Below are 12193 nucleotides of genomic sequence, written 5' to 3' on the forward strand. Positions count from 1 at the left end.
TTTCCAGAAAACAATATACGTTGTGTGACGTAAGCTTAACAGTATGCAAATATATAGCATCACCAAAACATTCACATGCCATTGTATAATGTTATGATTACAGATGGACTAAATACAGTAACTGTATTTGGTTCAAGATGCGAATTTGGCTAATTTCTTACTACTCAGCTGAAATGAATCCAACATGACTTTACAGCTCTGGACACCCAAAAACACAACAATTTTTTTATTTAAAGATTATGTTTTTATATTTTTTCTCAAATCTGTATATACAAATGGGGTTTTGTTCTGTATTCAGCCAGATTTTTTTTTTTTTGAGCATTCAGTATTCTGCTGAATCCAAAAATGATACAACAAAAAATATTCCTAAACTTTATTTGAATGATTAATGTAGTATAAAAATATATTACTTTGCAATCTGTACAATTTGTTTTGCTTCAAAACAATTTTTTATGAAGAGGCCATGGGCCTTGAATGTGCTCTCTCAAAACCCTGGAAAACATGGTTTTCATTTGTCTGACTCAGACTTGTCCATCTTCCTGGAAATTAAGGTTGTTTGGTTCAGAATTCAATGTATTAATTTTCTTCTTCCTTTTAACACACCATTTTCCCTTGCTTGGCACACTGTATTTTAATATAAATGAGTCATTTTCCTAATTTAAAAAAAAAAAAAAAACAAGAAAAGATGTGTTAGAGAGATGTATTTTACTCTATTTTCCAACAGAACTTTCAGGTCTACTGGTATATATGCACTATAACTATTTTTTCCTGCCCACACTGTCCAGTAACTGTAACTGAGCAGTTTAGTCACCCGCGATAGCAGAGATCTATTGAGGGTGACTGATCACTTCCGTAGGTCCTTAGCATAAATTGGGCACTACAACCAGATAACCATAAATGGACAGTTGTTAATCAAAAAACTAAATAAAAAAGCAGAAAAAACATACAAAAGATAAAAATATTTTATAGTATCAATGTCTACATCATATTAAATGTTAATTTAAAAGCAAACTACCTCTTTAAGATGAAACATCCCTTCTTATAATGTCAATAGCTTGTGACTTTAGCTTTCTCTAGAAAGCTATAGTGACATGCTTCAACAAAGCTTACCAGATGGACCTCTTATGTAAGTGCCAGGTGGGTGGGGAAAAAAAGCAAACAGACATTCAAACAATAGCAAAAGCAGTTCTCTCATTTTGTGCAAATAATTCACTCAATGTTTTGTGTTTTTTTTTTTTTAATTGTAATATTGGTGTGTAGGCAGCCATCTCAGTGCATTGTGCCGGAGTCTGAGCTTTCAGAAGGAGCCAGGGCTACACATTAGAATGCCTTTCAGGTAACCCAGTGCTGTCCAACTTCTGTTGTACCGAGGGCCGCAATTTTTCCGACCTACGTGGTGGAGGGCCGATAATGGAAGCCAGTTTTGACCACTACCCTTTTTGAAACCACACCCACTTGAAACCACACCCATGTTATCACATGACCATACCCATATTAATGGTTGTAGTACAGCAAAAACCTGCCATACTCTGCCTGCCCTACCCTGCCTGCGTGTGCCCTACTCTGCCTGCCCTACCCTGCCTGCGTGTGCCCTACTCTGCCTGCCCTACCCTGCCTGCGTGTGCCCTACTCTGCCTGCCCTACCCTGCCTGCGTGTGCCCTACTCTGCCTGCCCTACCCTGCCTGCGTGTGCCCTACTCTGCCTGCCCTACCCTGCCTGCGTGTGCCCTACCCTGCCTGCGTGTGCCCTACCCTGCCTGCGTGTGCCCTACCCTGCCTGCGTGTGCCCTGGCACACAGGCAGCATACAGTGACACAATGCTGGCACTGCTCCTACAGTCTGTACAATAACTATATATTAAAAAACTTTTTAATTGAAGTACCACCTCAGTATATGTTCTTTTTGTAGTGTGCAGGGATTAGTTGTGGGTTTCTACTGCTCCTGAGGTGTGAACAGGGGAACAATGTGGGTGATTACAGCCTGAGCCTGAGGTGTGAACACTGCCGGGGGTGAACAATGCAGAGATTAAAAGGTGTGAACAACACAGGGGATTAACATTTTTAAACAATACAGCCTGATTACAGCCTGAATCTGAGGTGAGAACCATGCAGGGGGGCTAGTTAATCACAGTACTGATACCATTTAAAGCTTACACAAGAGTAAGCCATCAAAGCAGCCAGACAGGTGGGGGGCCACGGGCCGCGGGCCGCCAGTTGGACAGCACTGAGGTAACCTATTGTTTCTCCTACTCCCATATAACTGTAGGAGTCGCAAGCTGGACTTGGCTTTCTTACTACTGAGTGCTATTCTGATATCTGCTGAGAGCTGCTATCTTGCAACCTTCCCATTGTTCTGCTGATCAGCTGCTGGGAGGGGTGTCACTCCAACTTGCAGCTCAGCAGTAAATCATTACTGAAGTTTATCAGAGCACAGATCTCATGGTTGTGGCATTCTGGGAAATTAGAAATATGGTTAGCTCCACGTTAAATTTCAAAATTAAATGAAAAAAAAAAAAAACAGTTTGTGTTTTTGAAAAATAGATTTCAGTGCAGGATTTTGCTGGAGAAGCTCTATTAACTGATATGTTTTGAAAAAAATTATGTTTTCCCATGACAAATTCGGATTAAATACGATAATTTGTGATGATAGGAAATGTCACAAAAATGCTTACGAAAAAATGATAATAGTCGCGATAATATCAGAACAGCGTTCTGACTTTGATCCTTCTGTGCATGTTTTTGAAAGCCTCCCATAGGACTCAATGGCAGTCTGTAGCTCCAACCTGGCCCAAGAAAAGTCACGATAACGAAGCTTTAATGAATCCGAAACTTCCGTACTCGTTGCGACAAATACGATTTTGTTGCACAAATTGTCGAACAAGTCGTGCAAATTAACGAAAAAAGTTTCAAAAAATACAAACAGTACGAAAACTTAGAAAAAATACAAATTTTTTGTATTTTTTGTATTCAGTACTTTGATGAATGTGCCCCTATGTGTTCCTGCCTATTGTTGATAAATTACCCCAATTGAGATTTCAAGAGGAGAACTGAGGAAAATATAAGCATCTATGTTAAAACACAACCCAAACATATAAGGATATGGTAATTGATAAAAAGTTCAGTGGAATTGATTGCTTAAGTTGTGCAGAATATATTGGTAGTAATATGTGGGATAGAAAGGTGAGAATACCAGCGAGAATAGAATGAATGCATGTATAAGACACAGTGATTAAAAGTGTAAAAGTTTTAAGTCTAGAATTGAGATCACAAGTCAAAAGGAACAGATGAGAAAGTTCTCTCTATTTTTTTTTACCTATGAATATAAGGCTCATCAACAGACAGCAATCTGGATAAATACTTTCAAAAGAATATTTGCTTATTAGAAAGCTGTGACTCACCACAATTTTTGCATCATAATTACACAGACCTTCATTACTGGTAGTATTCGCACTGTAAGATTGTAAGAAAAGCATTATTGCTTATTGTATTCAATGATTCAGAATCGAGTTAACTATACACACTTAAAGGGGTTGTTCACCTTCAATGTCCACCAAAAATTCTCTCATGTAAAGCGCACTGTAAAATCTACTTCTGTCTCCCTGATCAGTTTTCAGAAGGGATGGGAGTGGCACCTGACACACCGAGAACTTCCAATATGCTTACATCATCAAGTCCAGGCTTTGCCCTTACTTTTTTCCTACTCGACCAATTCATTGGTTGCTTCTACACTCTAACCAGATACATAAATTAAAAAGGTCATTGGTTAATTTCTTCCTTGCTAAGGCATAGGCAAACAGACTCAGCATATCACAAATGTACCATTCTGTTATATTATATTTGCACAAGAGACACAACCAGTACTGGCAGTACTATGTGTGACATTATATAAGGATATAAGGAAGTAAAACAGCAACCCCCCCCAGTACAGGGTCTGTGCAGAAGTGAAGGATCAAGAGGGATGATTCTGAGGTTACTATCTCTTCAGCTGCACATTTTTTGTTAACTATGTATATGGCAATGATTGTTCCATTAATGTGAACTGTTAGAACAGTTAGATTTGTTAATGTTGTACAAAGATGAACAACCCCTTTATCAATTCTGTATAATCTATGTGAAGTGCTATGCAATATATGGGTGCTGTTTAATATAATAGTAATTCTATGTTTAAAATATTTTGCAAAAAAAATATTAACATGCAAAGCACAATGCATTTTTATGAAGTTTAGAATGAATGCCTGAGCAGCTTCTGTGTACATTTAAATCAAGTAGCATTTTAAACATTATGATTTAAAGAGGCAAAAAAATAAAAAGGTATAATACTTTAAAAATAAGTCTGCACCTCTGTTAGGTGGAAACAATATTCCTAACATAGGTGCCCTTAAGGGCTCTGGCACACGGGGAGATTAGTCGCCCGCAACAAAACTCGCTGTTCGCGGGTGACTAATCTCCCCGAGTTGCCATCACCTGCCATCCCACCGGCGAAAATGTAAGTCGCCGGTGGGATGGCACACGCGGTGAGATTAGTCGCCAGCGAACATGGAGTTTTGATCTCAGCTATAACGGCTAGAGACTGCAGGAAGGATGCTACCTAAAATGGCAGCTGCTAACTTAAGCAAACGGAGAAAGCTTCTAAAGCCGTTTACTCAGGTATGTTAATGGTTTCTGCAGAATAAATATATTGTTCTAGGTTGCACTAATGTGGCAGATCTATTGGTAGTAAAATGCCAAAATGACTTTCCTTCTCCTTTAAGCACCTTTTCTTTTTTAGTTGCTGCTGTTACCACAATATTTCTACTTTTCCCATTTTCATTTTTAATACTATTGTCTGCATCATAATAAAAGTCTAGTTTTGGGTGAACTGCCACTCTAGTGACCCTAGTAGATGGAACTAGTTTTTATCACATATTATAAATGTAAAAATTAAATCTTTTTAGGATAAAGCACAGTTGCTGATCAAATGTCAATGCTTACTCGTGCTCAGCGATAGGTGAAATCGGTCCAGCATCATCCAGGTACCCATATTTATGCATTTCTAAACTTTCATTCTCTAAATCTTCCCCTAAATCCATGCCCTGTAATGAATTTTGCAGATGTCGATCACACTTAAGCTTTTCAATATGGCTCAGAAATCCACCAAAAACAGATTGCTGGTAAAAAAAAACAAAAAAAAAAAAACACACATTAGACCAGCGGTTCTCAACCTGTGGGTCGGGACCCCTTTGGGGGTCGAACGGCGCTTTCACAGGGGTCGCCTAAGACCATCGGAAAACACATTTTTCTGATGGTCTTAGGGCTCTGGCACATGGGGAGATTAGTCGCCCGCAACAAGTCTCCCTGTTCGCGGGCGACTAATCTCACCGAGTCGCCATCCCACCGGCCACAATGTAAGTCGGCAGTGGGATGGCACATGCGGCGGCGCAATTTCAGCAAATCGCCGAAATTGCCTCGCGAGGCAACTTCGGCGATTTGCCGAAATCGCTTGCGCAACGTGTGCCATCCCACCGGCGACTTACATTGTCGCCAGTGGGATGGCAATTCGGGGAGATTAGTCGCCCGCGAACAGGGAGATTTGTCGCGGGCGACTAATCTCCCCGTGTGCCAGAGCCCTTAGAAATAATTTTATGGCTGGGGGTCACCACAACATGAGGAACTTTATGAAAGGGTCGTGTGGCATTAGGAAGGTTGAGAACCACTGCATTAGACAATCTGTAATTGATCTTCATTTTCTAGTTATGGTTTTGATTTATTTAGCTTTGTTGTTTAGCGGCTCTTATAGGGTCCAATTTACCTTAGCAACAAAGCATTGGCTTGAATTAGAGTCGCAAGCATGAATAAAACAGAATAAACACAATAACAATAATATTGCAGCCACATAGAGCAATAGTTTTTTGGTTGCAAGTGTCAGTGAACCCCATTTGAAAGCTGGAAAGAGGCAGAAAAGGAGTTATATTATTTAGCAATTATAAAGAAATTAAAAAAATTACAACCAATTGAAAAGTTGTTAAGAATAATCCATACTATAATATACAAAAGTTAACTTAAAGGTTAACTACCTCTTTAAAAATTAAACTGATATATTACATTACAGTGCAATTTAAGTTCATTTCTTGCTTTTAACACACTCTCACATCTGAATATTTAAAGTTCTTTCAAGTTTGTTGAATAGAGAGAGACTGAATAGGTATGTGAATGTATAAATCAGATACATCAGATAAGAAATGCAATTTAAGTGAGCTATATTAGGATAGACAGTGTAACAGTTCATGGTATTAATGTTTCATTCTAAGGTAAACTTAAGAGAAACCATTTTTAGAAATTATCATGTGCAATAAAACACTTAGGGGCTGATTTACTAAGACACAAATTCGAATCCGAATTGGAAAAATTCCGATTGCGATTTTTTCGTCGCCATTACGACTTTTCATAAATTGTCGCGACTTTTTCGTAACCATTACGATTTGCGCGAAAAGCCGCGACTTTTTCATAACCGTTACGATTTGCTCGTATCTTGTCGTGACTTTTTCGTATTGAGCGCTTGTAAGCGGCGGGCGAAACTTTCAGACTTAGCATGATTTTGGAAGCCTCCCATAGGACTCAATGGCACCCTGCAGCTCCAACCTGGCCCAAGAAAAGTCACCATACTGAAGCTTGAATGAATCCGAAACTTTCGTACTCAGCGCGAAAGCTGCGAAAAAGTCGCGACAATTCGCGCAAGTCGTAGCGATACATTTTGCGAAACATTCGGAATAGCTACGAAAAAATCGCGACAATTTTGCGAAAAATCGCAAAATACAGATCTTTACAAAAAAAACCGCATTCGGACGCATTCGGCCAGTTTGTGCAATAGTAAATGGGCCCCTTAGGGGCCCATTTACTATTCGTCTGATTTTTTTTTTTCTAATTCAGATTTTTAGTGCCGAAAAGTCACAGAAAACAAAATTGCAACATTTTTGAGATTTACTATGCGTCTAAACAGCTAAAAATCCAAATCCGATAATTCGCCAGCTAAAAATTGCCAAGATCATGTAGAGGCCAGCCCCTTTCCTGAAAGATCCTTCTTTTGCCTTGAAACTTTAGAGGTGTCAGATTTTTTACACTGGCTTTTATGTGACAATGCAATAAAATTCTAGTTTTCAGGGCGACAATTCAAAAAAGTTACAGCTTCTGTGACTTGTAAGTTCATATTTTTTAGTAAATGTCAGACATTTTATAAAATTATGAGAAATGTATGAGTTTTAGTAAATCTGCCCCTTCATGTAAATATTTTTAAGACATCTGTATGTTTGACCCTATTGTACAGTGCTACATAAATTAATAATGTAGGTGGGGGTATGCCATTCAGTGACAAGGGGTGGGGGCAAAGTAAAAAGCAAGAAAGGTACCTGCCTGGTGCCCACCGTCATTGTGTCCTAAGCAGTTGCCTCTCCCTACCCCAGTTCTAGCCCTAAAACAAAATCCCTAAATTAAGGCCTGGAAGGGAACATTGAGAACTTGAAACCGTTTATCTAATGGTATGTTCCACTGAATCTATTTACAATTTACAAATCAATATAATTGTTTCGTAAAGATGAAAATTTAAAAATATCTCACCTCATAAGGAAGATACCGTTTAAAATGCAAATATTTTTGGCCAGTAAAAGGGAACTCAACTGTTCTTTCTTTAAGTCGGCGATACTTTTCTTGCAAAGGAATAGTGAGCTTTTTTGTTGGAGGTTTCTTGGGTTTCTTTTCTGTAATTAAATGCTTTCTGTACTTCTTTTTCTGTCTTTTTCTCTTATGTTTTTTTTTCATTTTCCTGAACCGCTCAAAGATCTTTTCCAAAGGGACATTCTTTGGTAATGGTTCAAAGTCTGAGGAGTCAGATAAAGATGACAGTGGTGACAAGGGTTTGGGTCTATTTGCAGTTTGTCGTCTCCTGGTTCTTGAAGGTGTGCAGGTAATTTCAGTCTGGAATAGGCTACTACTGGATTCAGAACAGCTAAAGAAAGAAAATAAATGAAAACACTGTTACTGGGATAAAAATTTAAAAAAGAAAGGACACTAAGCTCATGGGTGCACTGTTACCACCTGGATACAGCAGTAATTATTTTGGGAGAGTGCATTTGAAGTGCTTAAAGAGCTGGGTGCATCCCACCATGTGAGCAGGTAGCCCTCCAGCTGTTACAAGAGGAGAACTGCCTCCACCTTTGGATTGAAGTCTTCAGGAAAATCTAGAGAGGCACCTTATGATACACGTTATTTAATACTCACAAAAAAAAAAACCATGTTCCTTCACATGGGTAGGTGGCCCTCAGTTGTCAAAGAACAAGAATTGCATGCACACTTGGCTGAAGGTAGTTAATCTGGGATAGCTGGAGGACCACTGTATGATATATACTATGGGATAATTACAAAAAAGCATGTTCATCATGTGAGTGGTGGACCCCATCTTGCACCCTTGCCTGGAGATAGTATATCAGGGACAGGTGGAGGTCAGCCCTTTGATAAGTGCTATTGAATACTGATGCAACAACAAAAATGTTGTTTTATGTGAGGAAGTGGCATCCCCCAGCATTACAGAACAAGAACTGTATGCACCCTTGGCTGACGGTAGGAAATCAGGGACAGCTGGAGAGCCACTGTCTGATGATTACAAAAAAGAATGTTCCTCCATATGAGTGGTGGCCCTCTGGATGTTGAGAACAAAAAAGGCATGTGTCTTTGGTAGGAGCGAATTGTTGCTCTGTGACAGCTGAAGGATCATCTAGTTACAACAGTTGGCTCTCTAGCTGTGATTAAATCACAAATTACTCAATATAAAAGTTGCCATACACAGGCAGATTTAAGATACCGATTAGAGTCCTTAGCCCTAATTGGCAGCTTGTCTGCCTGTGTATGGGGACCCAGACATGCCTCCCCGACCAATATCTGGCCAAAAATCAGGCAGGTTTGATTTTTCTGGTTGGATCAGGGACCGCATTGCCTCCTATACCCGTTTTTGTAATCCCATCATTTAACCCTAGCCCAATATCACCCACTTTAGGTGGGCATATCGGGAGAAGATCTGCTTGTTTGGTAATGAGAGAGCTAGTGATTAGAAAAAAAGGAAGGGAGGGTTCTGAAGATTGGGATTTCTGTGTTTTAGAAACTGTATCCTGGCAAGCTAAAAACTGTAGTAGCTTTTTTTTTTTGTATATTCTTTATTTTCAGTTTTGTAGAAATATAGTACACATCAGAACTGAACCGCTTTTTACTATAGGCATAATAAACACTTCATATGTTGAAATGAGACAGATATGCTTAAATTATTTGCATTCCTGCATGATGTTATACCAGTTTTCATGATATTCTGCTTTAACGAGATTATTTATAGTAGCTTTTTAGTATTTTTTTTATACTTAGTTAAGCTGTTGCTGTCATTATTACCATGTTGTCTGATATGGTACTGAGGGAAAAAAGCATGGTGAGAAAAGGAAGGAAGGGGGGGGGGGGGGGTAAGAGAGAAGGGGAGATAACTTTTTCCAGAAACCAGAAGATGAAGGGGGAAAGAGAATTTTCATAATGGGGGGGGGAACAGAACTTGGAAGTGCTCAGTCGCTCAGCCGCTCCGTTGTTAACCTCATATCGTTTCCAGCAATTAACGTTAGACCTTTTCATGTATATCTGCTTTCTAGTAGTGTTCCTAGTCCAGTTTCATTCATTTATCTTTATATGATTCTAAGAACATAATCCATGGGGACCATGTCGAGACAAATTTGTCTGGTGTCCCCTGGACATTAATAAGTAGTTCCTCCATTCGCATAACATTTCCCATCTCTTTAACCCACTCACTTATTGTAGTACCTTTTTTAACATGTGCACAATAAAGTTATATGTCCCCTTCAAGGAGGATAGAATGTGGGTGTTTTGGTGCCCATGCAAAATAAGCTCTTGTATGGGTATTAAAACACCCAAAAATAGCTAATCATTGCTGATCATGGGAATTGTTGTGTGCACACCACCCCAAAATAGAGGAAGATGCATTTTGTGAATATTTAAAATGTATTTTCCAGCAATTTGATGACAGGGTTACACAATTTCATGTGAACAACAAAGTGCCCAATACGCCATCACCCTTAAACTAAGGGCCAGATTCATTAAAGTACAAATTACAAGTACGATTTGTGAAAATTTGAATTAAATACACAAATTTCTGATGTGCGTTAATTTTGCGAAAAAGTCACGTCGTGCTTGTACGAAAATATTGTGGTACGATCCGAAAGTTATGAAATGTTGGAATCCAAACGATCGTAAACGGCGGGAAAACCTTTCTGAGTTTGAACCTTCAGTGAATGATTTTGGAAGCCTCCCATAGGACTCAATGGCACTCTGCAGCTCCAACCCGGCCCAAGGAAAGCCTCCCATAGGGCTCAATGGCACTCTGCAGCTCCAACCCGGCCCAAGGAAAGCCTCCCATAGGGCTCAATGGCACTCTGCAGCTCCAACCCGGCCCAAGGAAAGCCTCCCATAGGGCTCAATGGCACTCTGCAGCTCCAACCCGGCCCAAGGAAAGCCTCCCATAGGGCTCAATGGCACTCTGCAGCTCCAACCTGGCCCAAGGAAAGTCTCCCATAGGGCTCAATGGCACTCTGCAGCTCCAACCCGGCCCAAGGAAAGCCTCCCATAGGGCTCAATGGCACTCTGCAGCTCCAACCCGGCCCAAGGAAAGTCTCCCATGGGGCTCAATGGCACTCTGCAGCTCCAACCTGGCCCACGGAAAGTCACAATAACGAAGCTTAAATTAGAGCTGGGCGGTATGACCAAAAATTTATATCACGGTATTTTTCAAAATTATATCGGTATCACGGTATTTGACGGTATATAAATAAAAAATAAATAATAAATATTGGTGGCCCCCCCACCCCCCCAACCACAACCCCCCCAACCCCAACCACCCAACCCCAGCCCCCCCAGCCACAACCCCCCCCAGCCCCCAGCCACAACCCCCACAGCCCCCCCAACCCAGCCACAACCCCCCCAACCCCAGCACCAGCACAACCCCCCAGGCCCCAGCCCCAACCCCCCCAACCCCAGCACCAGCACAACCCCAGCACCAGCCACAACCCCAGCACAGCCACAACCCCCCAACCCCAGCACCAGCCACAACCCCAGCACCAGCCACAACCCCCCCAGCCCCAGCCCCAGCCACAACCCCAGCACCAGCCACAACCCCCCCAACCCCAGCACCAGCCACAACCCCCCCAACCCCAGCACCAGCCACAACCCCCCCAACCCCAGCACCAGCCACAACCCCCCCAACCCCAGCACCAGCCACAACCCCCCCAGCCCCAGCCACAGCCACAACCCCAGCCCCACTTACCCAACTTGTGGTTCCTCCAGCGATGCGTCCTAGCGACGTCGCGTGCGCGCCGACGTCACATGCGCGCCGACGTCACGTGCGCACGGGCGCAACCCGGATGTAATTGGATAAAAACTGCAGGAGGCACGCATACCGGTATAGCGGTATGTTCAAAAATCATATCGTTTTTTTTTCAAAAACCGGTATACCGGTTAAACCGGTATACCGCCCAGCACTAGCTTAAATGAATCCGAAACTTTCGTACTTGTTGTGACAAATGCGATTTTGTTGCACAAATTGACACAAAGTACGAAAAAAGTTACTCAAAATACGCAGAAGTTGTAAACTTTAGAAAAAATACAAATTTTTGAAATCGGACCTGTCGTACTTTTAATGAATGTGCCCCTAAGTGATTACAATTGTCTTCCAATCCAAGAGTTACAAAACCCTGAAGTGACAAATTACCTGACGTGACTGTATTTTAAAATACAAATGGTCAGCTCTGTTTTCTATGTCAATAAACTTTTATTAAACTAGGTATAAACTTACCTGTCCAGCAGACGGCCATGATGACTGTTAGTTGGACTTTTGTTTGGCTTACTGGCATCCTTCGTTAATAAATTACAATCCGAATCACTAAAAAGTTCTTGGCTTTGAAGAATATCATAGCTGTGTGCATCTGGTTCACTTCCTTCCTCAAACATTGCTGCGATGGTAGCCATTAGTTCCTAGTGGCTATTCGTACCCCAGTGACATCATTGGCACGTTCCGCACGCCGTCATCTTCACGTTATACACGTGGTGTATGGGCGTATCCAAGTGACGTCCTTGTCACGTGTACACTGCATCATCGTCACGTGATGCACGTGCTGTATGTA

General features: G+C 41.2%; 1 protein-coding gene across 1 annotated transcript; it reads right to left on the minus strand.

Moving 5' to 3' along the window:
• Positions 1-326: 326 nt before the first annotated feature.
• Positions 327-12178, minus strand: taf1d (TATA box binding protein (TBP)-associated factor, RNA polymerase I, D, 41kDa). Its single transcript, XM_002932281.5, has 5 exons — positions 11866-12178; positions 7590-7977; positions 4971-5146; positions 3398-3449; positions 327-653 (listed from the first exon to the last, which is right to left on the minus strand). The coding sequence occupies exons 1-5, from the start codon at positions 12036-12038 to the stop codon at positions 522-524; spliced, it is 921 nt and encodes a 306-aa protein (XP_002932327.2). The 5' UTR covers positions 12039-12178; the 3' UTR covers positions 327-521.
• Between the last annotated feature and the right edge of the window lie 15 nt (positions 12179-12193).

This window comes from Xenopus tropicalis, chromosome 2, assembly GCF_000004195.4.
Source record: "Xenopus tropicalis strain Nigerian chromosome 2, UCB_Xtro_10.0, whole genome shotgun sequence".
Taxonomy (NCBI): domain Eukaryota; kingdom Metazoa; phylum Chordata; class Amphibia; order Anura; family Pipidae; genus Xenopus; species Xenopus tropicalis.